This window comes from Podarcis muralis, chromosome 7 (genome assembly GCF_964188315.1).
Source record: "Podarcis muralis chromosome 7, rPodMur119.hap1.1, whole genome shotgun sequence".
NCBI classification, from domain to species: Eukaryota; Metazoa; Chordata; class Lepidosauria; order Squamata; family Lacertidae; genus Podarcis; species Podarcis muralis.
Genome location: NC_135661.1, coordinates 9,063,762 through 9,085,215, shown reverse-complemented (window position 1 = coordinate 9,085,215; position 21,454 = coordinate 9,063,762). Strand labels below are relative to the sequence as shown.

At 46.8% G+C, this 21,454-nt stretch overlaps 1 protein-coding gene across 2 annotated transcripts in view; it reads left to right on the top strand.

The window, feature by feature from the left end:
• The first annotated feature begins 7 nt into the window (after positions 1-7).
• ACAD10 (acyl-CoA dehydrogenase family member 10) overlaps positions 8-21,454 on the top strand; it is a 34,374-nt gene continuing 12,927 nt past the window's right edge. Inside the window, exons 1-14 of one of the 2 annotated variants that reach the window (XM_077931172.1) lie at positions 8-137; positions 1,738-1,930; positions 3,178-3,326; positions 4,443-4,637; positions 5,395-5,553; positions 5,682-5,835; positions 6,987-7,128; positions 8,166-8,234; positions 9,127-9,308; positions 11,126-11,276; positions 13,149-13,294; positions 13,879-14,052; positions 17,664-18,037; positions 19,577-19,717. In XM_077931172.1, coding sequence (XP_077787298.1) covers positions 1,747-1,930; positions 3,178-3,326; positions 4,443-4,637; positions 5,395-5,553; positions 5,682-5,835; positions 6,987-7,128; positions 8,166-8,234; positions 9,127-9,308; positions 11,126-11,276; positions 13,149-13,294; positions 13,879-14,052; positions 17,664-18,037; positions 19,577-19,717 — 2,220 coding nt within the window. In that variant the 5' untranslated portion in view covers positions 8-137; positions 1,738-1,746. Of the gene's footprint in view, positions 138-260; positions 493-1,737; positions 1,931-3,177; positions 3,327-4,442; positions 4,638-5,394; positions 5,554-5,681; positions 5,836-6,986; positions 7,129-8,165; positions 8,235-9,126; positions 9,309-11,125; positions 11,277-13,148; positions 13,295-13,878; positions 14,053-17,663; positions 18,038-19,576; positions 19,718-21,454 lie in introns of those variants that run through there. The other variant, XM_077931173.1, reaches the window with a different exon arrangement.

The window sequence follows — 21,454 nt, the reverse complement described above, 5'->3', positions numbered from 1 at the left end:
GGGCGGGGCGAAGGGTGCCAGATCTTCTGCTGTTTAAGTGGGCGGGGCTGTCGTGAGGACGTCGCTCGTCCCTCCCTGCCCGTGTTCTCGCGAGAACCGCCGAGAGGCAGAAGCTGCTGCGAGGGACTCGACGCAAGGTTCGTCTCGGGTCAGAGGTCACCGCAGCTGCTTTCTGGGGAGAGGGCGGAAGTGAGGGTGGGGGACAAAGGAGAGAAGGGCAAAATGCGGGGTGCTGGAGGTTGTGGCCTCAGCTTTAGGGAAGGGGGTGTCAGGAACCTTGAAAATGGTCTTTTGCGCGGTGGGATTTGAGTCTCTGGTGGTGTTTGTCTACTTTTTTGTGATCTCATGTCCCCCATTTTCAGGGTAGATCTTTTGTTCTTAGGTTGCCCAACCGTACAATAATAATAATAACAGTAACAACAGTAACAGTAACTTGTAAATAATTCAGCAAACTAAAAGCAATACACGAATAGATGCTGGAATCAAACTGTTGTAAGTGAAAAGAACAAATCTGTTCAAATATTATTTATCCATTTCCTATTTAATATACAGTGGTACCTCGGGTTACATACGCTTCAGGTTACATATGCTTCAGGTTACAGACTCCGCTAACCCAGAAATAGTACCTTGGGTTAAAAACTTTGCTTCATGATGGGAACAGAAATCGTGCTCCAGCATCAGCAGGAGGCCCCATTAGCTAAAGTGGTGCTTCAGGTTAAGAACGGACCTCTGGAACGAATTAAGTACTTAACCCAAGGTATCACTGTATATTTATTAACCCTGCTTTTCAGGAGATAGCTTCACAAAGCCACACACTTAAACGGCACGCGGCAAAACGCAGTTTAAAACTTGTAAGCAGCACTGCCACTGCCAGAATTTCTGCAGCCCAATTAACATTCTTCCTGGAAGGCAGCAGAGAACTACACCCCCTGCAATTATTGACCATGCTGGCTGGGGTTGGCGGGAGTTGTGAACAACCGACGCCAGACAGAAAGAGTGCACTGATACTGTGCAGATTTACAGGCACAAAGTGATAGGGATAATCTTCAAAGCCTTATACCACCTTCCCTTATCCTAGACTGTTCATACCTTACGTGCCAGTATGCCCACAACCAGGTTGTTGGGCATGTGGTGGGTATTATTTTCAATGGCAACTCTGCATTTGTGGAAACCTGATCCAATTGTAAGATCAGACAAGACTCATCCTACAAGTTTTAAAGCTGTGTTTGAAAACATGCTTGTTCAGTAAAATTTGGAGGGCCACAGGTTTCTGATAAGAGGTGCGCAACCTAGCCCTAGGGAAGGAGCCACCTACATAGTCATGATAAATTTTTATTTATCGCTTACCACAGGAATATGGAACTTGTGGCCCTGCTTCTGGATACTAGATCACCACACAGAGCCAAAACATCAGATGTGCTGAGTAACCTGAAAGATGCTTTTTTTTTTAATCTTAATCTTAAACTTTTCTATGAATGGCTAATATCTGTCCTTCTGAGTTGAGAACTGTGTTATACTACTTGTGGCTTGTACGAGTCCGCTGTTTTATTTGATTTGTTTTGATTTGTTTTGTTGTGTTGTGTTTCATGATGGGCGTAAAGCCGAATAAACATTTTGATTTGATTTGATTTAGCATTGAAAGAGAAACCTGTGCAGACAAGAAGTTATCCCAAGATCTGGAAACTACTAACTTGCAACAAATCTCTTAAGCATTTACTTTCCCCTTTATATACACAGTTCCAGAAAATGTGTGCTGGGCGGTTCTTCCAAGCCTTCTGTAACCACCATGTCAGGAGATCACACATCCTACAACGGTTCTGGTACAGACCTCCACACTCACTATGGAGAAATTCTTCAACCTGTCCCTATAAAGCTGTGATCTTTGATATGGGTGGTGTTCTCCTTCCTTCCCCAATCAAACTGGCAGCAGGTGAGTGTCTGTATCAGTGGCATTCCCATCCAGTCTGACATTTGCTGATTGAGCTACCTTAATATGGAATGTAAAGTGGAATATTCCAAGTCCTTTTTCTGCTATGTAAAATGTGTCTTGTATTATTCTGCCCAACCCCAAGCCATGGGTGCCTGCGCTTTCCCAGGGTTCAGTTGCCTTGGAATGAACATCAGTGGAGACTGTGGTGTTCTGAAGATAAATTGTTTTGATTTCCACCTGAGCATAGGATGGAGGGGCTCACAGCATTAACACTCACAACAGAACTTGTTTCTTCATTGTCCCAAGCACACCAGCCCCCAATGAGGACACACGATTTTCCAGGAATGCCCCTGATTTAATGAAGCCATTCCGGTTTCTGATTTGATCCGGGAATGTCCCGCTTTTTAGGACATCCCTATTGGAGAAATGTTGGAGGGTATGGAGTTATCCAGCCGCCAAGTTGTCTGAAGGCAATCCTTTATAGGAAAGGTTTTTTTGTTTAATGTTTTATTATGTTTTTATATGTGTTGGAAGCCACCGAGTGTGGCTGGAGCAACTGAGTAAGATGTGTGGGGTATAAATGGTAAAATTATTGTCCCTATTTTCATTGGAGAAATGTTGGAGGGTATGTGGTCAGGACAGTTGGAACAACAGGACGGACATGCCTTCTTCAGCACGTTTAAACCACCTCTTTTGACACAAGCACCGGTGACTTCTGTGTGGGATCTCCTGTCACTTTAAGCCCCTTCTCATCCTTGGAGACAGTGGGAGAGGGGACGGATTTTAATGGCCCAACTCTCTCTGAGACCCTCTCTTCCACTTCTGTGACTCCCTGCACCTCTTTCCCTGCTTCTGACTTCCCGTACTCTTCCTCTTTCCCCTGCCTCACAGGTGGCACAGATCCCCACCCATTCCCCTGGAACATTTTCCTGCCTCCTCTGCTGACTCTTCCAGACACTTGCCTTTCCCTGATACCCATTAGGCTTTCAGGGAAACCAGCCACAACTTGGTTTCAGACACATTTCTATGTCACCAGCTTCCAGCATCAGCCCAAACTCTCACACACAATTGTACGATTCTATTCTAGACTTCCCCAGGCTGCATCATCCTTGACGTGACAGGTATTCCTGATATTAGGGAACAACATTCCTTTCTATAGGAAACACTGGTGACTGGTAGGAAACCTTTCATGTCCCCGCCCCAATTATTAATGTTGGTTCCTCACCCATCTGCCTTCCTTTATGTAGACTGGGAGATTCGGCACCGTGTACCCCCTGGCACCATCAAGCAGGCCTTGAGATCGGGAGGGCAGGACGGACCTTGGCTGAGGTACATGAGAGGGGAGCTGCAGCCAGCAGAGTTTCTGCATGAATTTGGAAAGCAGTGCTCCGAGATCGTAAGCCAGCTTTTCTGCTTGTTTTCTGTCACCTGAATAGGGGCCAAGTAGAAGGGCTCACATGCAGAGTTCTTATCTCAGGGGCCGGGAAAACTGCAGCCTTCTGGCTGTTGCTGGCCTCTGCCTCTGTTCAGCTAACATGGCTAGTGATCAGGGATTTAAAAAAAAAATAATTTAAATTTTATTAAAATAATTCAACATTAATACATACATATTACGAATATACAGACAAACATACATTGAATACAGTCCTTAAAAATATTCATACATACCCACACTCAATCCCACACATACTGGGAAAAGGAAGTATGTGATCAGGGATTGCGGTATGAAGTGTCCAGAAACGCCTAGAAGGCTGAAAGGTTCTCCACTCCTATATTGCTATTATTATTATTATTATTATTATTATTATTATTATTATTATTCTGCCCATCACCCTAACCTACAACATTAAAAATAGTTTAAAGCCACTTATAATTGCAGAAAGAAGATGAGTCCTAAAAATATGCATATGTCAAAAGCCAAGGCAAAGAAGCTGTATCTTCAACATTTGCTAGAAGCTTTGCCATGAATGTGCCAGACGTACCACTCTGGGGAGAGAATTTCCCAGCTTAGGAATTGCCACAGAGAATGCCCTTTTCTGGGCCGCTGCCAGCTTCTGAGGACAGTGGGTCGCCTCTGGTGATATTGGCACCCAGGAAAGTCTGTAGGGAAAGGGGGTGTTTGGTATTTAGGGTCTGAAACAATAATGGAAACATCCATAGGCAGAAATTGGGAGACATCTCCACCATGAACTGCCTAAGTGTCTTAGCACATTTGCAATTCATACCTCTCACTACAACCCTGTTGGGTAGGCCAGGCTGAGAAAGCATGATCAGTTCAAGCCCACCCAGAGAAGTTTTAAGAGAGAGGGAGCCCTCTGCCCTTTCTTCCATCTCTTCTTTAGCTGTTTTCGACCATTCAGTTCAACTTTGTTCTTTCACGCTATAAAAAATGACTCAATGTATAGAATATGGCCTGGTATTATTGGGTTGTGTGAAACATTTGGCGTGATCTTTTCCACCCAAAGATGTTTCAGCCACCGTTTTCCTTTCTCTTTTTACCTCTTCCCACAAGGCAAACTCCTCTGTCCCAGTGGACTCTTTCCTCGCAGATTTGACCAGCGTTGGAATGTCAGAGCAGCTTCCCGTTATGACTGAAGCAATAAAGTGCATCCGAGCAGAAGGTTTGAAGACGGCCGTCCTGAGTAACAATTTCTATTTGCCCAGTGGAGAAAGTTTTCTGCCCCTTGACCGGCAGCAGTTTGATGTGGTGAGTTCACAGCGTGCAACAGAGATTCCAGGTTTTTTTAAGGCTCTCTTCTCATTAGAGAAATCTTATTATGCTGCGAGAGTTTTGTGTGGTGTAGTGATTCGAGTGTCAGGCTAGGACCTGGGAAACCAAGGCTGAAATCCCCTCTTGGCCGTGAAGTTCACTGGGTGATCTTGGTCCAGTCATAACCTACCTCACAGGGTCATTGAGCTCTGTGGAGGCAAAGGTGAGATATAATTCCGCTAAATAAATAGTGTAATCAGATGACTGACCAGTGAGCAGCTCCACCCAGCTGCCACACTTGGCCTGCAATGGGCGAGGTCTCCATCCCTATCATAGACCAATTAGAACATTGGTTTATCTTACTTGCATTTAGTAAAGAAAGCTAAAAACTGCCCATTCTGCATTTGCAGTTACCATCCATTCATTGTGACTAACGAACTTAAGAAACACTCCGAAACAAGAAATCTCACCCAGTCTAATTTTTACTTTACAATGGTACCTTGTTTCCTGAACTCAATCCGTTCTGGAAGTCTGTTCGACTTCCAAAACGTTTGCAAACCAAGGTGCGGCTTCTGATTGGCTGATTGGCCCCGGAAACAATGCCGACAGCTGAAACAGACATTTGGTTTCCAAAAAAGTTCGCAAACCGGAACACTTACTTCTGGATTTGTGGTGTTCGAGAGCCTATTTGTTCAGGAGCCAAGCCGTTCGGGAACCAAGGTACCACTATATTTTATTGTCTTTTGTCTTCTAGATAATTGAGTCTTGCCGGGAAGGGGTGTGCAAGCCGGACCTTCGTATCTATAAGTTGTGTTTGGAGAGACTGGGCGTTCAGGCCAAAGAGTCCATCTTTCTGGATGACCTTGGGCAGAACCTGCAAGCAGCTGCCCAGCTGGGCATGAAGACACTCAAGGTGAGCAGAGGTGCGGCCGTGTCAAAGACCTTCCACCACCAGACTTGTAAAACCAGCCTGCCTGACTCACCTGCTCCCCTTCCTTCCTGGAGCCCATGCTTGCTACTTCATCCACCTCTTCATCTCAGGTTGATGACCCAGACTCAGCACTTCAAGAGCTGGAGAGCCACCTGGGCTTTGCCCTGAGATTGTTTGTTCCTTACACATGTTCCGTGAGGTCGGCAATGCAGATCCCCACAGCCCCTCTCCAGAAGTACATTGAAGGCATCCTGGGGACTCCAGGTATGGAATCTTTTCCCTCTCCCCCACTGTCAGAGACCAGGCTGAGGAGTACTGTTCTGATGAGGAATGGTGGGAGCCTCCCCCTCCCCCTGCTCATGACCAGGATCCTGAAGCTTCCCAGGAGCAGTATAGATTTGGAACGGTGGTTTGCAGAGGGGCATAGTTCTGAAGACAAAAGTTGGGACGAACTGGGAGGTGAATAGCAAAGTGAAGAACTGGAAGAGAAAGAGCTAACAGGCTTTCTCTCACTGGAAAGTGTCCAGCCTATCAGTCCAAGGTTATGTAGGACAGATAAGGTGGCTACACAAAAAGCACGGTGGTTGCAAGATCACAAGATCACGGTGGTTGCAAGGCACAGAAGTGACGGGGGGGAAGTGGGTGGAAACCATAATTGGGAACACCTTCATTCCAAGAATGGCTGCTTTGTTCATTTGCTGTGATCATTTAAGACTCTTTAAATGGTAAGCGAGTCTTTTCGCTTTGTCCTTCTGATCTACGGCCAAAGGGGGGAGGCAGTCGAGGCCCCGACGCCTGACACCCGCCCTCCAATATTATGGCATTTTGCACATTCCCGCTTTGGTTGCCCTTCCCAGCTATAAAAGATTCAGATCTTGAAAGTGCCAGGACGTTCTTCGCTACTCTTCTGTCAGCAGATGACTTTGTGTTCTATAGAAACACAGCATTGTGTAGCGGTTAAAGGTAAAGGTAAAGGTACCCTTGCCCGTACGGGCCAGTCGTGTCCGACTCTGGGGTTGCGCGCCCATCTCGCTTAAGAGGCCAGGGGCCAGCGCTGTCCGGAGACACTTCCGGGTCACGTGGCCAGCGTGACAAAGCTGCTCTGGCGAGCCTGCGCCAGCACAGCACACGGAAATGCCGTTTACCTTCCCGCTATAAAGCGGTACCTATTTATCTACTATTTATCTACCTATTTATCTACACCTACCATCCAGGGAAATCTTCCCTCAGCCTCAAAGCTCCCTGAGAGGCATTGAGTCTGTCACCTCTCTTTTTTTCCACTCTCTCCACCTGGCCTACCTGACGGCCGGTTGTTATGAGAATAAAATGGATGGGGGCAAGACTACAGACACCTTTGTGAGCTCCTTGGAGCAAACCCAGTTTCGCTCGCTAATGGCTCACGCTCCCACTTTCAGGGCCTCTGGTGCTGCGGCAGTTCAGCCATGGGCAGTCCAATCCTACCTACTACGTCAGGTTTGGGGATCGTCAGTTCGTTCTGAGGAAGAAGCCGCCAGGCCCCCTCCTTCCCTCTGCTCATGCTGTGGAGAGAGAGTACAGGTGAAAAGTCTAGCAAATGCCTCCATCCTAGCTCAAAATACAGTCGTACCTCTGGTTACGTACTTAATTCGTTCCAGAGGTCCGTTCTTAACCTGAAACTGTTCTTAACCTGAAGCCCCACTTTAGCTAATGCCGCCAGAGCACGATTTCTGTTCTCATCCTGAAGCAAAGTTCTTAACCCAAGGTACTATTTCTGTGTTAGCGGAGTCTATAACCTGAAGCATATGTAACCCGAGGTACCACTGTATCGGATTAGTAACTTGGTGGAAGCAGGAGCATGCAAGCCTTTGAGTTTCACAGTATTATTTATCAGGCAGAAGGAGTTATGTGTTATTGGAAAGTGTGCAGTCTTTCACTTAACATAAGTTGCACAGCTTTAAATGTTCAATTTTGGGGGTTTGTTTCCCCCTCGTGTTTTGCTGCTTGGGGACTCCATTCAGTTATTCCTGAACGCTTTGGTGAGTTTTCAAGCAGCAGCCTTTTCAAAAAAGGACGAGGAGAGGCAGAAATGCTAACAGTTTGTTTATTCATTCCCTTCGTTTATTAGTTGCTTTTTGAGGCTAAGCCCTCACAAAATGAAGCACAAAGAGAAATAAAAGCATCAGAAGCTCAGGCAGAGTGTGAGAAATACTGAATTAAACCACTGTCCTAAACTTTCATGAGGAAAGGTAGTAGTAAAAAAAGTAAAAGTTTAAGGCCTTCTTGGATGCCAGGATTCCAAGGGAGGCAAGCAAATGTTAACTGTAGGAGAGTTCCACATCCACGGGGCCAACAGATGCAAAGGTCTTGCCTCGTGTGCTGGTCAAGCTAACAGATTTCACAGGCTCGGCCCACGAGCAAGATGTCAGGCAAGGGTCTTGGATTATAGGCAGGTTCTGAATTGGGACAGGCAGTCCTTATGGTAATTAATTTTTTAATGCAGTGGTACAATGTTAATGTATCTTGTATAACTTGTCACAGTCAGGTTTTTAAAAGAAATATAACCACACTCTAACAAATTCTTCCGGTGTTAATTCTGGTCTCCTTTACCCTGGCAGGGTTTTGAAGGCTGTTGCGGAGGCTGGTGTTCCAGTTCCTAAAGTCCTTGCCTTATGTGAAGATTCAAGGTGCATTTATGGTGTGTGTGTGTGTGTGTGTGTGTGTGTGTGTGTGTGTGTGTGTTTGAGAATGAATCACTGGGCCTGTGTAATTTTCAGTCATCTCATAAACTCTATACGTTGCTGATTGTAAAAAACAAACAAACAAAAAAACCCCCAAAGCAGCTTAAAAAACAACAATAAAATTATCAGTAAGAACCCTTACTTAAAACATTCAAGCAATAATGAACATCAATGATGGGCTAAAGACAAGATGCAAATACATGTCCACATTCCACTTATCTGGGTTGACTTGTGTCAGCAGAAAGGTTTTCAGCAAGCGCCAAAAAGAGTGCAGTGAAGTGCCTGATGTCACTAGGCAGGGAGTTCCAAAGTTTGCATGCTGCCACATTAAAAGATTGATTTATTACAAATTCAGAATGGGTGCCCATTCCGCAAATTGAAGTGGTTATGTGGGCATATTTGGGGTGAGGCGATCTTGCAGGTAAACTTGTCCCAAGTTGTTAACGGCTTTATGTATCAATAGTAACACCGTCAACTTGGCCCAGTAACATAGCTGTCAACTTTTCCTTTTTCTTGCGAGGAGTCCTATTTGGAATAAGGGTATTTCCCTTAAAAAAAGGGAAATGTTGACAGCTATGCCCAGTAACGAATTGATAACCAGTATGCTGAAAGGGTCTCACTCCTGCCAGCAATCGTGCTGCAGCATTCTGCACTAACTGCAGCTTCTGAATCAAGCACAAAGGAAGCCCCACATAGAGTGGATTGCAGTCGCCCACTATTGAAGATTCACCTCTCAAAGCCCTTTCTGCTGCTGCTCAAAGCAATCAGTCCGTTTATTATGGTCATAGACCTGCAGTTTTGCTGATGTTCTTGCACTAACATCCTCGTGTCGCCCCAGTATCATTGGCACCCCATTTTACCTCATGGACTACTGCACCGGACGGATCTTCAAGGACCCCTCCCTCCCAGGACTGGAACCCAGCCAACGGACAGAGATTTACACCGCCATGAACAGAGTCCTCTGTAAGATCCACAGTGTGGACATCAAGGCGGCCGGCCTGGAGGATTATGGGAAACATGGTGCGTAAATGTTTGGAGCAATGGCATTTCTTTTCTCACAATGTGAAGGTGTGGAACTGTGATAGCCCTCAAGATGTAGTTAGGCTCCCAGGTCCCATCAGTGCTATGGTCGGGGATGGTGGGAGCTGGAGACTGATAACTTATCCCTGACCTATACAGTGGTACCTCAGGTTACATACACTTCAGGTTACATACGCTTCAGGTTACAGACTCCGCTAACCCAGAAATAGTGCTTCAGGTTAAGAACTTTGCTTCAGGATGACAACAGAAATCGTGCTCTGGCGGCGCAGGCCCCGTTAGCTAAAGTGGTGCTTCAGGTTAAGAACAGTTTCAGGTTAAGTACGGACCTTCGGTATGAATTAAATACTTAACCTGAGGTACCACTGTAAAGCCTCAGGCAACTCAGGACCCCAATTCCTCAAGGACTGCCTCTTCCCAAATGAACCCACCAAGACCCCCTGACCATCATTTGACGCCCTTCTCCATGTGGCCCCTCCATGACAGGTCCCAAGGGCAGCAACACAAGAACACGCCTTTTCAACAGTGGCTCCCCGCTGCTTTCCTCAGGGATGCTCGCCTGCTGCCATCATCTTCAGGCCCAAATAAAAAATGTTGGCTTTTAGTTATCCTCCTTGAGTGAGTGGAGCCACTCCTGGAGTGGGTGGAAGTTTTAAGCCTGCCTTTAAAAACATTATTGTCTTTTAGAGGTTTTTATTCTGTTTTAATGTACAGTGGTACCTCTGGTTATGTACTTAATTCGTTCCGGAGGTCTGTTCTTTACCTGAAACTGTTCTTAACCTGAAGCACCACTTTAGCTAATGGGGCCTCCTGCTGCCGCCACGCCACCAGAGCACGATTTCTGTTCTCATCCTGAGGTAAAGTTCTTAACCCGAGGTACTATTTCTGGGTTAGTGGAGTCTGTAACCTGAAGCGTATGTAACCTGAAGCGTATGTAACCCGAGGTACCACTGTATGTGTTTATTGTAAGGCACATTGAGTCGCTTTCATAAAAAAAAATACCAACTAATAAGTTTAATAAGAATGACAGCAATAGTAATAGATAACATCTGAAGGGCCACAGGATCCCCATTTCATAGAGCATGGTGCTGGTGTGGCCAAGGTTGCAGGTTCGATCCCCGTATGGGACAGCTGCATATTCCTGCATTGTAGCGGGGTCAGACTAGATGATCCTCAGAGTCCCCTCCAACTCTACAATTTTGCAGTCCTATGATTTCTGTGCTCGGTTCTGCAGAACTTGTTTTTTTCAGTACATGCAGAACTTGTTTAATACAGTGCATGCAGTAAACTTAACCCCTTTCTTTCACAGCCTTTCCCAATCTTCCAACATTATATTGTGTCCAACATCTGTTGCCCAATCAATCATCACAGCTTTAACTTGTTCGTCCTTTGTATGCCATTCTAACAACAAATTATACATTTTGGAGAGATTTTTAACATTAATGTCTAACAATTCCGTTTCCAATTTGGATTTTTCTGTTGCAAAACCATTTTTCTTATCAGGTTTATACAATTCGTTAATCTGATAATATTGTAACCATCCATCCAATTTATCTTTGATTTGATCAAATGATCTTAATTTAAATTCCTCATTATCTTCCACCAGTAAATCAGCATATTTCAACCGTTTACTCTCCATGTTCAACTTTTTCTGTGCCTTTGCTTCCATTGGTGAAAGCCACCTGGGTGTTTTCTTTTCCAAGAGATCTTTATATCTTATAGAACTTGTTTTTTTCACGGTTGATTTTTTAGTGCCGAGAATGTCCCCTGCCATCTTTAACGACATCTTTCTGCTGCAGGTAACTACGTTCAGCGGCAAGTCCAGACGTGGAGCAAACAGTACCGTGCCACAGAGACGCATACCATCCCAGCTATGGAGAGGCTTATTGCCTGGTTCCCTTCCCACCTGCCAGCCAGCGAGGGCCTCTCTGTCGTGCACGGAGATTTCAGGTGTCAAACAACAGCATTCTCTCCCCCTCCAAACACAGTTTTCAGGAGTCCCTTTCAACCAGGCATAGGCAACCTCGGCCCTCCAGATGTTTTGGGACTACAACTCCCATGATCCCTAGCTAAACAGGACCAGTGGTCAGGGATGATGGGAATTGTTAAGTTGTGGGTGAACATATCAGACGACACAGCGATTCTCCAAACAGCTCTTGTTTATTCACAGGTCAGAACAGAACTGAACTGAAGGGTTCAGCCAGCCTGCTTATATAGAGCTCCAGTACAATGTAACTGTAACAACTTTCTGTAACTATCCAATCACTGATCCAATCCCTTATTTGCATATGTGGACCTGAACTATCTTCAGTATCCCCCTGCTGGCCCAGGGTGAGAACTTCAGTACATAACAGGAATTGTAGTCTCAAAACATCTGGAGGGCCGAGGTTGCCTATGCCTGCTTTAAACAATGTTTTCAACCTTTTTCAGTCCATGGCTCCCTTGACCAACTCCATTCTTCCTGTGGCACCCCTGTGAGGCTCAGGAGCCCAGTTATGTCACCCCTTGCCTGCAGAGCTGGCAGCCTTTCACCCTTTTTTAAACACCCTCCCTTGTGGACTGTTCCCTCAGCCTCCTGCCCTCTCCTTGGCAGTCCTCTGGGCAGCTGCTGATGCCGCCACCCCTGGTCTCTGAGCTGCCTCCCCTGCCCCAGATAGACGTGCCTCCTCACGCTGCCCCACAGGGGCCTGGGAAGCACCCCCTGGCCAGCTCCAGAGGCACCATTTGCCTGTGGAGCTTGTAGCCAGGGCTGCTGCAACAAACAGCTATGCCAGCCTTTAGGAGGCAGAGATGCAAGAGGGCATTAGAGGAGGGAGGGAAGGAAAAAGGGATGGAGGCCAATGTTGCCTGCAGCTCACCTGACCATCCTTCAAGACACCCTAGGGTGCCGCGGCACACTGGTTGAAAACCACTGCTTTACATTTTATGAAATAAAATAAATACATAATAGGTACCGCTTGGTTGTAAAGAAAAGGAGGGGGGAAATCCCTCGAAGCGGTTTACCCAAAAAATAAAACAATAAAATTATCAGCAGTTAAAAACAGCTGCTTAAAACATTCAAAAATAATTAAAATCATCGATAAGCTAAAAACAGACTAAAACACATGTTGGCATTCCACATACCTGGGTAGGCTGGTCTAAACAAAAAGTGTTTTTTGGTAGGCACCAATGAGAATGCAGTGAAGGCACCGACCTGATGTCAGCAGGCAGGGAGTTCCAAAGTGTAGGTGCTGCCGCACTAAAAGATTGATTTCTTAAAAATGGGGAACAAGTATATTATGTGGCACTTGTAACGGTGCCGGTTGGGCATGTTACAAATGGCAAAGGTGTGTTCAGATCACTGTTTCTCTCAGCAAAATACGTAGCAACCTGGGAAAAGGTTAGGGCCGGAGGTTCTGTGAAGGGGAGCTCTCTGACCTGATTCGCAACTCCCTCTGTGACTGTCTCTTCTCATGATTCTTTAGAGCAAGGGGAGCCAGTAGGATGGCCTCTGAAGGTTATGGAGAAGCCAGGGGGCATTATTATTATTATTATTAATTTAAATGGATTGGGTTTTTAAATAATACTTTGTGGCACCCCTGAGAACTTTTCTCATCTTGGTTTTTCTTCTCCACGTATTATTAGATGACAGTTCCCATAATCCCTGACCACTGAGGGGAGTTATAGTCCACAACTTTTTGCCAGGTAGGGAAAGGCTGCTTTAGAGGAAGCTGGTTGCAAGAAGGTTTTTAATGCACAGCGTACAGGAGCCCACACACCTCCGCTTTTAAGGTGGCACCTGCCAGAATTCCTCTGCATCTCCTCCCCTTTTTCCTTTGATAGGCTGGACAACCTGATCTTCCACCCGGAGAAGCCTGAGGTGGTCTCTGTCCTCGACTGGGAACTCTCTACCTTGGGCAACCCTCTTTCTGATGTGGCCTACAACTGCCTGGCGTATTATCTGCCTTCCAGCTTCAATATCCTGAAAGGTACATGCTTATTATCAAGTCATCGGAGAAACATCCATGTGGGTTTGAATAACACAAAACTGTATAATCTGAAATACTTTGCACCACAAAATTTACATATTCCAGTTAAAATCATTCCACAAAAGTGTCAGAAAACAGGAAAGGCTTGCTACAATTTATGCACAGATAATACACAGACGAGACTTTTTAATAATTGGATCAGATTGCTGTCATATGTGTGATCTTTGCTGTCTAATTTGTTGTTTCTTCAGCTTGTGTATAGTAATATAGAAAGGCGGTATACAAATTAAAAGTGAAATGAAATGAAATTAAGAGTCACATCCATCGCTCCGCCTAGTTTTGCTAGGCTTGCTTTTTAGGGCAACCTGTGGCCCTCCAGATGTTGCCTTCACCTAGCTCCTGCCATCCCTGATGGTTGCCCATGGTGGCTTAATAAAGGGTTGCTGGGAGCAGGAGTCCAGCAACACACGAAGAGCCACAGATTCTCCCTCCCCTCCTGCTTTACACTAGTATCAACCTTTTGGCCTACCAGCATCAAGCCCTGATCCTGCTTCCGTAACTAGCTTTGCTTTCCCTCCTTGCAGGTTTGAGGGACTGTGACCTGAGCCGGCTAGGCATCCCAACGGCACAGGCCTATTTCCAGATGTATTGCAAGCACATGGGCACCCCAGCCGTCGAGAACTGGAACTTCTACATGGCCTTTTCCTTTTTCCGAGTGGCTGCTATCCTACAGGGGGTGTACAAACGCTCGCTCACAGGTGAGAGGACAAAGACATCAGGCGAGTCAGTGGCCCTTTCTTGTCCAGCATCCTGTTCTCAAAAGTTAAGGAATGCAGAAAGCAGGACCTGAGGGCAGCAGAACTTCCCCCACTAGTGATTCCTAGCAACTGGCATTCAGAGACATAAGACGTACCTAGTTTTTAGAGGAGGAAAACAAGAGGGAAAAAAATTCTGAACGAAACTGTGGGTGTATGATTTTTGTGGTTCATACTGTGGCCACAGACATGTGATCTGATGGTGAATCTGGGGTGACCCAATGTAAAAATCCTGAGGATCCATGAGCTTTTACCTCCCCCCTCCCAGGCAGCCTCCACTAGCATCCCTTATCTCTCTTCCGATCCCACCGATCAGCTGTTTCCTTTCAACATTCCCTTCCCTCTTGTTTGCCTTAGTGTCTTTTCCTTAGCTGGAGCAGTTTTTTGCTCCTCCTTTTCTTCTAATTTCTCTCCTTATTGCTTTAGTCTTCCTGTTTCCACCCTTTGCAAGTTTGCTGTCTTTACCTCCCCCCTCCCAGGCAGCCTCCTTTATCTGTAGCGTCCCTTATCTCTCTCCCCAATCGGCAAACAATCAGCAGCTTTGTTTCAACACACACTTCCCTCTTTCAAAAAAGAAAAAAGAAAAAAGCGTGATCTGCTTTTTGCCCCTGGGCAATTTGGCTCCAAGGGACGCGGGTGGCGCTGTGGGTAAAAGCCTCAGCGCCTAGGGCTTGCCGATCGAAAGGTCGGCGGTTCGAATCCCCGCGGCAGGGTGCCCTCCCGTTGCTCGGTCCCAGTGCCTGCCAACCTAGCAGTTCGAAAGCACCCCTGGGTGCAAGTAGATAAATAGGGACCGCTTACTGGTGGGAAGGTAAACGGCGTTCCGTGTGCTGCGCTGGCTTGCCAGATGCAGCTTTGTCACGCTGGCTACGTGACCCGGAAGTGTCTCCGGACAGCGCTGGCCCCTGGCCTCTTAAGTGAGATGGGCGCACAACCCTAGAGTCTGTCAAGATTGGCCCGTACGGGCAGGGTACCTTTAATTTGGCTCCAGGGACCACACATTTGCTACATAAGACGCACAGACATTTCCCCTTACTTTTTAGGAAGAAAAGGGTGCATCTTATGGAGTGAAAAATACGGTATTACCTCTGGCAGTGAGGCCACTTGGGCCAAGGGTTGGGGGAATGGGCATCCATGGTGTGAGGGGGCTCCCCCCTCCCAATGAAACCACAATCTCTAGATTGCCAGCTTTCATTTGTAAAGAAAAGAGTGATTTTTAGCATGTTCAGAACCTGAGATATGAGGCAAAACGTGCATACGCAGTCAAAGGCAGGAAGCGGTTGACCCCTGCAAACAGCTGGATTGACATTTTGCAGGTCAGCTGGGGAGCAGGGAGTTCTGCCAATGTCTGGGAGGCCCTGGTGAAACAGACCCCTCCCCTCCTCCCCATAGGTCAACGTTTGAGAGGTGGGAGGGACCCCTGGTGTCTCCGTGGCAGCAGCTGATTGGCAGGTGGGTGACCCTGCGGGGGAAGATCCCCACCCCTGTTCTGCAGCAGCTCCTCAGGATTTTGGATCGGGAGCCTTTACCATCCCTTACCTGGAGATGCCAGCAGGGATTGATCCGGGGCCCTTTGGCCTGCAAAGCAACAAAACCTGCTTCCGTGGAGATGGAGGTGCTGGCGGTCAGCAGGTGGTCCCTGTCAAGCGGTCAGCCCTGTCACCCATGGTCAGCCATGCCAGTGAGCCTAAAGGTGGTGCAGGGGTGCTGCAAGTTCTTCATATCCACCTCACAGGAGGGTCCACCTGCATTTAGAGATGCAACTACAATGGATAGGTGGAGTGCTTCCAGAGAGGGCAAAATCACACCATGCACTTTTTAAAAATATATATATATATATTTAAAATAAATATTTATTAAGGTTTTTACAATATTACAAAATGAAAAATAAAAAAGAAAAAAGAAAAGTAGTTAAAAACAATTAAATCTTTTCGTCACTTATCTTTCATTTACTTGTTTCCCGGACCTCCTCATACCTCCCTTTTTTGTATTCCAGTTCAATTTATTAGTTCAGCAATTCCTTTCCCTCCTTATTTTATCCTGATCTTTAATCTTAAATTATTATAGCATTAAATTTTTGCCTGTTAAAAATCCATTTTTTCATATTCTTTTATACCATTACAGCTAGAAACCACTTAACTTCAATCCAACATCATTCTAACATTCATTAATTTTGCAATATTTCTGTAAATAGTCTTTAAATTTCTTCCAGTCTTCTTCCACCGACTCTTCTCCCTGGTCTCGGATTCTGCCAGTCATTTCCGCCAATTCCATGTAATAATAATAATAATAATAATAATAATAAATAATAATAATAATAAATTTTATTTATATCCCGCCCTCCCCAGCCAAAGCCAGGCTCAGGGCGGCTAACAACAATCATCACCTTCATCTGCCATTCTTCCAGAGTGGGTAGATCTTGTGTCTTCCAATGCTTTGCAATAAGTATTCTTGCTGCTGTTGTAGCGTACATAAAGAAAGTTCTATCCTTCTTTAACACCGATTGGCCGACTATGCCCAGGAGAAAGGCCTCTGGTTTCTTCAAGAAGGTATATTTAAATACCTAATTTTTTTATTGATTTTCTTTCTTACAACAAATATCCATCATCATGATTAAACATTCATTTTCCAATTTCCCCCCTCCCAGCTTCCATTTCTGGTTTGTTACATCAAATGATACAATCTGCTGTTTGCATTTAGTACTATGTTGTCCCATTGTTATACACCCATACCTCGGGTTACAGACACTTCAGGTTGCGCGTTTTTCGGGTTGCAGACCGCCGAAACCCGGAAGTGCCAGAACAGGTTACTTCTGGGTTTCAGCGGTCGTGCATGCGCAGAAGCGCTAAATCGCAACCTGTGTGTGCAGACGCGCCACTGCAGGTTGCAGATGCTGCAGGTTGCGAATGTGCATCCCGCACGGATCACGTTCGCAACCCGAGCGCCCACTGTACTTCTTGTTCTCTTTAGATAAAGTTGTAAATGCTTATTTAAATCCTGCCAGTGAATCACATCATGCACTTAAAGCACATTTGAAGCATGTGACTTCCCCCAGAGAACTCTGGGAACTGTAAATTCACATACAGTGGTACCTTGGGTTATATACGCTTCAGGTTACATACGCTTCAAGTTACAGACTCCGCTAACCCAGAAATAGTGCTTCGAGTTAAGAACTTTGCTTCAGGATGAGAACAGAAATCGTGCTCTGGCGGCGCAGCAGCAGCAGGAGGCCCCATTAGCTAAAGTGGTGCTTCAGCTTAAGAACAGTTTCAGGTTAAAAACAGACCTCCGGAACAAATTAAGTACGTAACCAGAGGTACCACTGTACTCTTAACAAACTGCCATTCCCACCATCCTTTGCAGGAAGCCACATGCTATATACATGCGCTAGGTGCTCTTTCAGTGCATGGTGCGTATCTGTCCACACTCCTAGACCCTGGCAGTTGTTCCTCCGGTTGAAGCCCCAACTTCTTCCCTCCAGGCAGAAAGAGTGGCATGTGAACTCAGGGGCGAGGAATTTCCCTAAAGATGTAGCCTCTGTTCATTCCACACAGGCCAGGCCAGCTCAGCAACTGCCGGGAGCAGCGGCAAACAGGCCGAATTCATAGCAGACCTCGCCTGGGATTTTGCTACAAAAGAAGGCTTCCGGATCTTCAAGGGACTTCCAACTCCCATGGCCCCCACCAGGGCGTTCGGTACCTGGGCTGGCCCGAGGCAGTTCCCACGGAGCAGCTACTCCACGCTGGCTCCTGCTTCCAGGTTCCACCTGATCATCTCTCCGGACGGCCTGCCCAGCTGCGTCCAGCAGCTGCACCACAAAGTGAAGAAGTTCATGGAGACCCACATTTACCCGGCGGAGCAGCTTCTGCGAGACCACCAGGCTTCCTCGAGCCGGTGGACTCCTCATCCCTTGATGGAAGAACTCAAGGCAAGTCCCCTTCCTCCTGGCGTCGCACGGAGCAGCACCCTAGTTGGGGCCAGGCAGGTGGCTCCTGGGAGAGAGCATCCCCTACGCTGGGTGCCATGAGCAAAAAGGCCCCGCTTCGGTCTTTGTTGCATAAAATCACTCCAAGAGAAGGAGACTTTCTATAGGACACTGTCAAACAACCTCAGATTCCACAGTCTGGTTATTAAAGCTTCTTAGCTGCCCATTTGGCGTAACCTGTTCTGTTCCCAATAGTTATGGGAAGAGATAAGAGATAAGCCCCGAGACACACACACACACACACACACACACACACACACACACCATGATTAACATACAGTGTTATTTTTCTTTCAGAGATCTTTACATGCGGGACACAACTCGCTCACCTAGAAATATACTTTGCCCTTTTGCCCCCCCCCCCCAATTTTTCCACTCCCCACTGCACTGGAGATATCATTTCCCACTTCTTCCTGCTCCCCCAGCTTCTGCTGAAATACGTTTCATCAATCACAAGCCGTACGATTTTGGATTTCTCTCTGTAGTCATAATAACGGCTAGGAACCTGATTTCTAAAAAGAAGAATACGTGCAGGCTCATTATATACCCTTCTGTGTCCCCAAAAGCCTTGATCTGATTCTGAGAGAGGGGTTTTCCCCAGCATCATTCCCAAGTGCAAATTCTTTAGGGTTTCTGTTTTTGGTACTCCTTTGAAAAGCAAAACAACAACAACAACAACAACAACAACAACAACAACAACAACAACAACAACAACAACAACAAATAATATCTTTATTGTCATTGCCCCCTCTCGGGGACAACGAAATTACTTGACTGCTCCATAAAAACACTAATTAAAACAATACAGTATAGTACAGCAAGGAAGATTAGATGACTTTCAAAGTCCAGGCTTCCCCTTCAGGGCCGAGATCGCTCTGGAGAAGAAGCTGTTCTTAAGACGGCTCGTTCTTGTCTTCATCGTCCTGTATCTCCGTCCCGACAGCAGGAGCTCGAAGAGACAGTGACCAGGATGCGATGGATCTTTTACTATGTCCAGTGCCTTCCTATGGCACCTTGTGGCATAAATCTGCTCTAAGGTGGAGAGTGGGCAGCCAACAATGCTCTCTGCTGCCTTAACAACTCTGCACAGCCCCATCCTGTCCTGGGTAGTACAGCTTCCGTACCACACACATAAGCCATAAGTGAGCACGCTCTCAATGGCACAGTGATAGAAGGCAAGCAGCAGTTTCTGCGGAAGATGGTTTTTCCTTAGAATTCTCAAAAAGTACAGCCTCTGCTGCGCCTTCTTCACAAGCCCCCTTGTGTTGACACTCCAGGACAGATCCTCCTGTAATTCAATGCCCAAAAATCTGAACATTGTTACCCTCTCCACACAGACCCCATCAATCAAAAGTGGCTGGACATAAACACCACAAATCCAGTTTGCCCAGCCCAGCCCAAGCTTGCTTCTTGGATCCACTGATGTTCCCTGGAGGCAGGTGCCTCTGTCTCAATCTCTGCACCTGTTGTCTCATCCTCCAGGAGAAGGCCAAGTCTGAGGGGCTCTGGAACCTTTTCCTGCCGCTGGAGAGTGACCCGGACATGAAGTACGGAGCAGGCCTGACCAACGTGGAGTACAGCCACTTGTGCGAGCTGATGGGGACTTCGCTTCATGCGCCTGAGGTACCCGCCTAACTCAGCAAGGTTGGCCTAAAATAGGCAGGGAGCTCTTTTCAGCCCAAGGGCCACCTTCCTTCCTGGGGAACATTCCAGGGGCCACATGCCAGTGGTGGCTGGGGCCCGAGGGAAGAGTGGGAAGAGCAATCAAGCCGCTCACTTTGGAGATTTTTGCACGCACACACATGCAAAGTAATAATAATAATAATAATAATAATAATAATAATAATAATAATAATAATAATAATTTATTATTTGTACCCCGCCCATCTGGCTGGGTTTCCCCAGCCACTCTGGGCGTCTTCCAACAAAGATTAAAAAGACATTAAAATGTCACACGTTAAAAACCAGGCAGAGGGCTGCCTTCAGATGTCTTCTAAATGTCAGGTAGTTGTTTATCTCTTTGACATCTGATGGGAGGGCATTCCAGAGGGCGGGTGCCACCACCGAGAAGGCCCTCTGCCTGGTTCCCTGTAGCTTTGCTTCTTGCAGTGAGGGTGTTGAATGGTCTCTTTAAATGTGAAGGTTCATTATTGTTCCACAAGATGTGTATGTCTTTAAGGGCCAGAGCAAATAACGAGACCCAGTTTTACAGCTGTGAAACAGTATAGCAGGTGCTGCTAAGTTGTGTTAATTAAGCTGTGTCAGCAATTGGGTATAGTATATAAAGAGCAGCACCTAGCTCTCTCAGTCCCCTGGGGGATGGGTTGGTGGTTGGGTCATGCTTGTTGATATATTTAATGTAAAAGGAGTTTTTGTTTTTGTTATTAAAACCTTCTTAAAGTTATTTTTGAGTTCCTTGTAATGCGTGGTCTCCCCAGCAAGCTTTCTGCAGTGCAACTAAACTGCAAATAGCCAACAGAGGGAACTGCCAGAAGGCCCTCAGCGCTGGACCTCAGTGTCCGGGCTGAACGATGGGGGTCTTCCACCCTTCATCCAGGCACATGTTAGTCCTTATCGCTATCCAAGGACGTATTCCAGCCCTCAAGGAGAGTGGTGCGAGGCTCCAGCCAGAGAAACCCCGAGGGAAGCTTCAGAGGAGGAAGGCTCAGAGCAAGGGGAGTGGTGGTGGGGCATGGAAAACAGGCCAGAGGATGAAGGGGAGGGGACAGAATGGCTGTATGCTGAACAAGCAACAGGCTGGAGTGAGAGAGAGGAACCAGAGGCAGAAAGCACTGCAGACGGAGGACAGGCAGCTGAGGAGGAGGAGGAGGGGACAGAGGCTGCAGCAGCCTCACAGGAGCCTGCCGGTCCTACTGCATTCAGCTCCCCTCCTCCCTTGTCTTCAAGGACACATAGGGCTTTGCAAGGAGCAGAGCAAAGAGCTCAGAGGCCACCACTCCCTGACGCAATTTAAGACAGCTAGGAAAACAGCCAGCCGGGGAGGAGACTTAGGGGGAAATAGGTGGCACAGATTGTCAGCTCTGCCAACTGCTTGGGAGCCAATCTTGCCCGCAGGTTTCTCTGTCTGTATTCTGTTTCATTGAATAAAGAATTAGCTTTACTGCTCGTCTCTGAGTCTCCATGCTGACCAGCTGCTGAAGCAGCCCTGATAGCCAGACAGAGAGCCTCAGAGGGCTACCTTTGCCCCTGGGCCCAAGGCTCCCCACCCCTGCTGGATCAGGCCAGTGGCCCGTCCGGTCCAACACCTGCAGTGACAGAGCTTATAATCTGTTGACACTCCCTTAATGTTAAGGATTTGGCAATTTGAGGACTTGCCCTGGAATCACACCCCGTACCTGG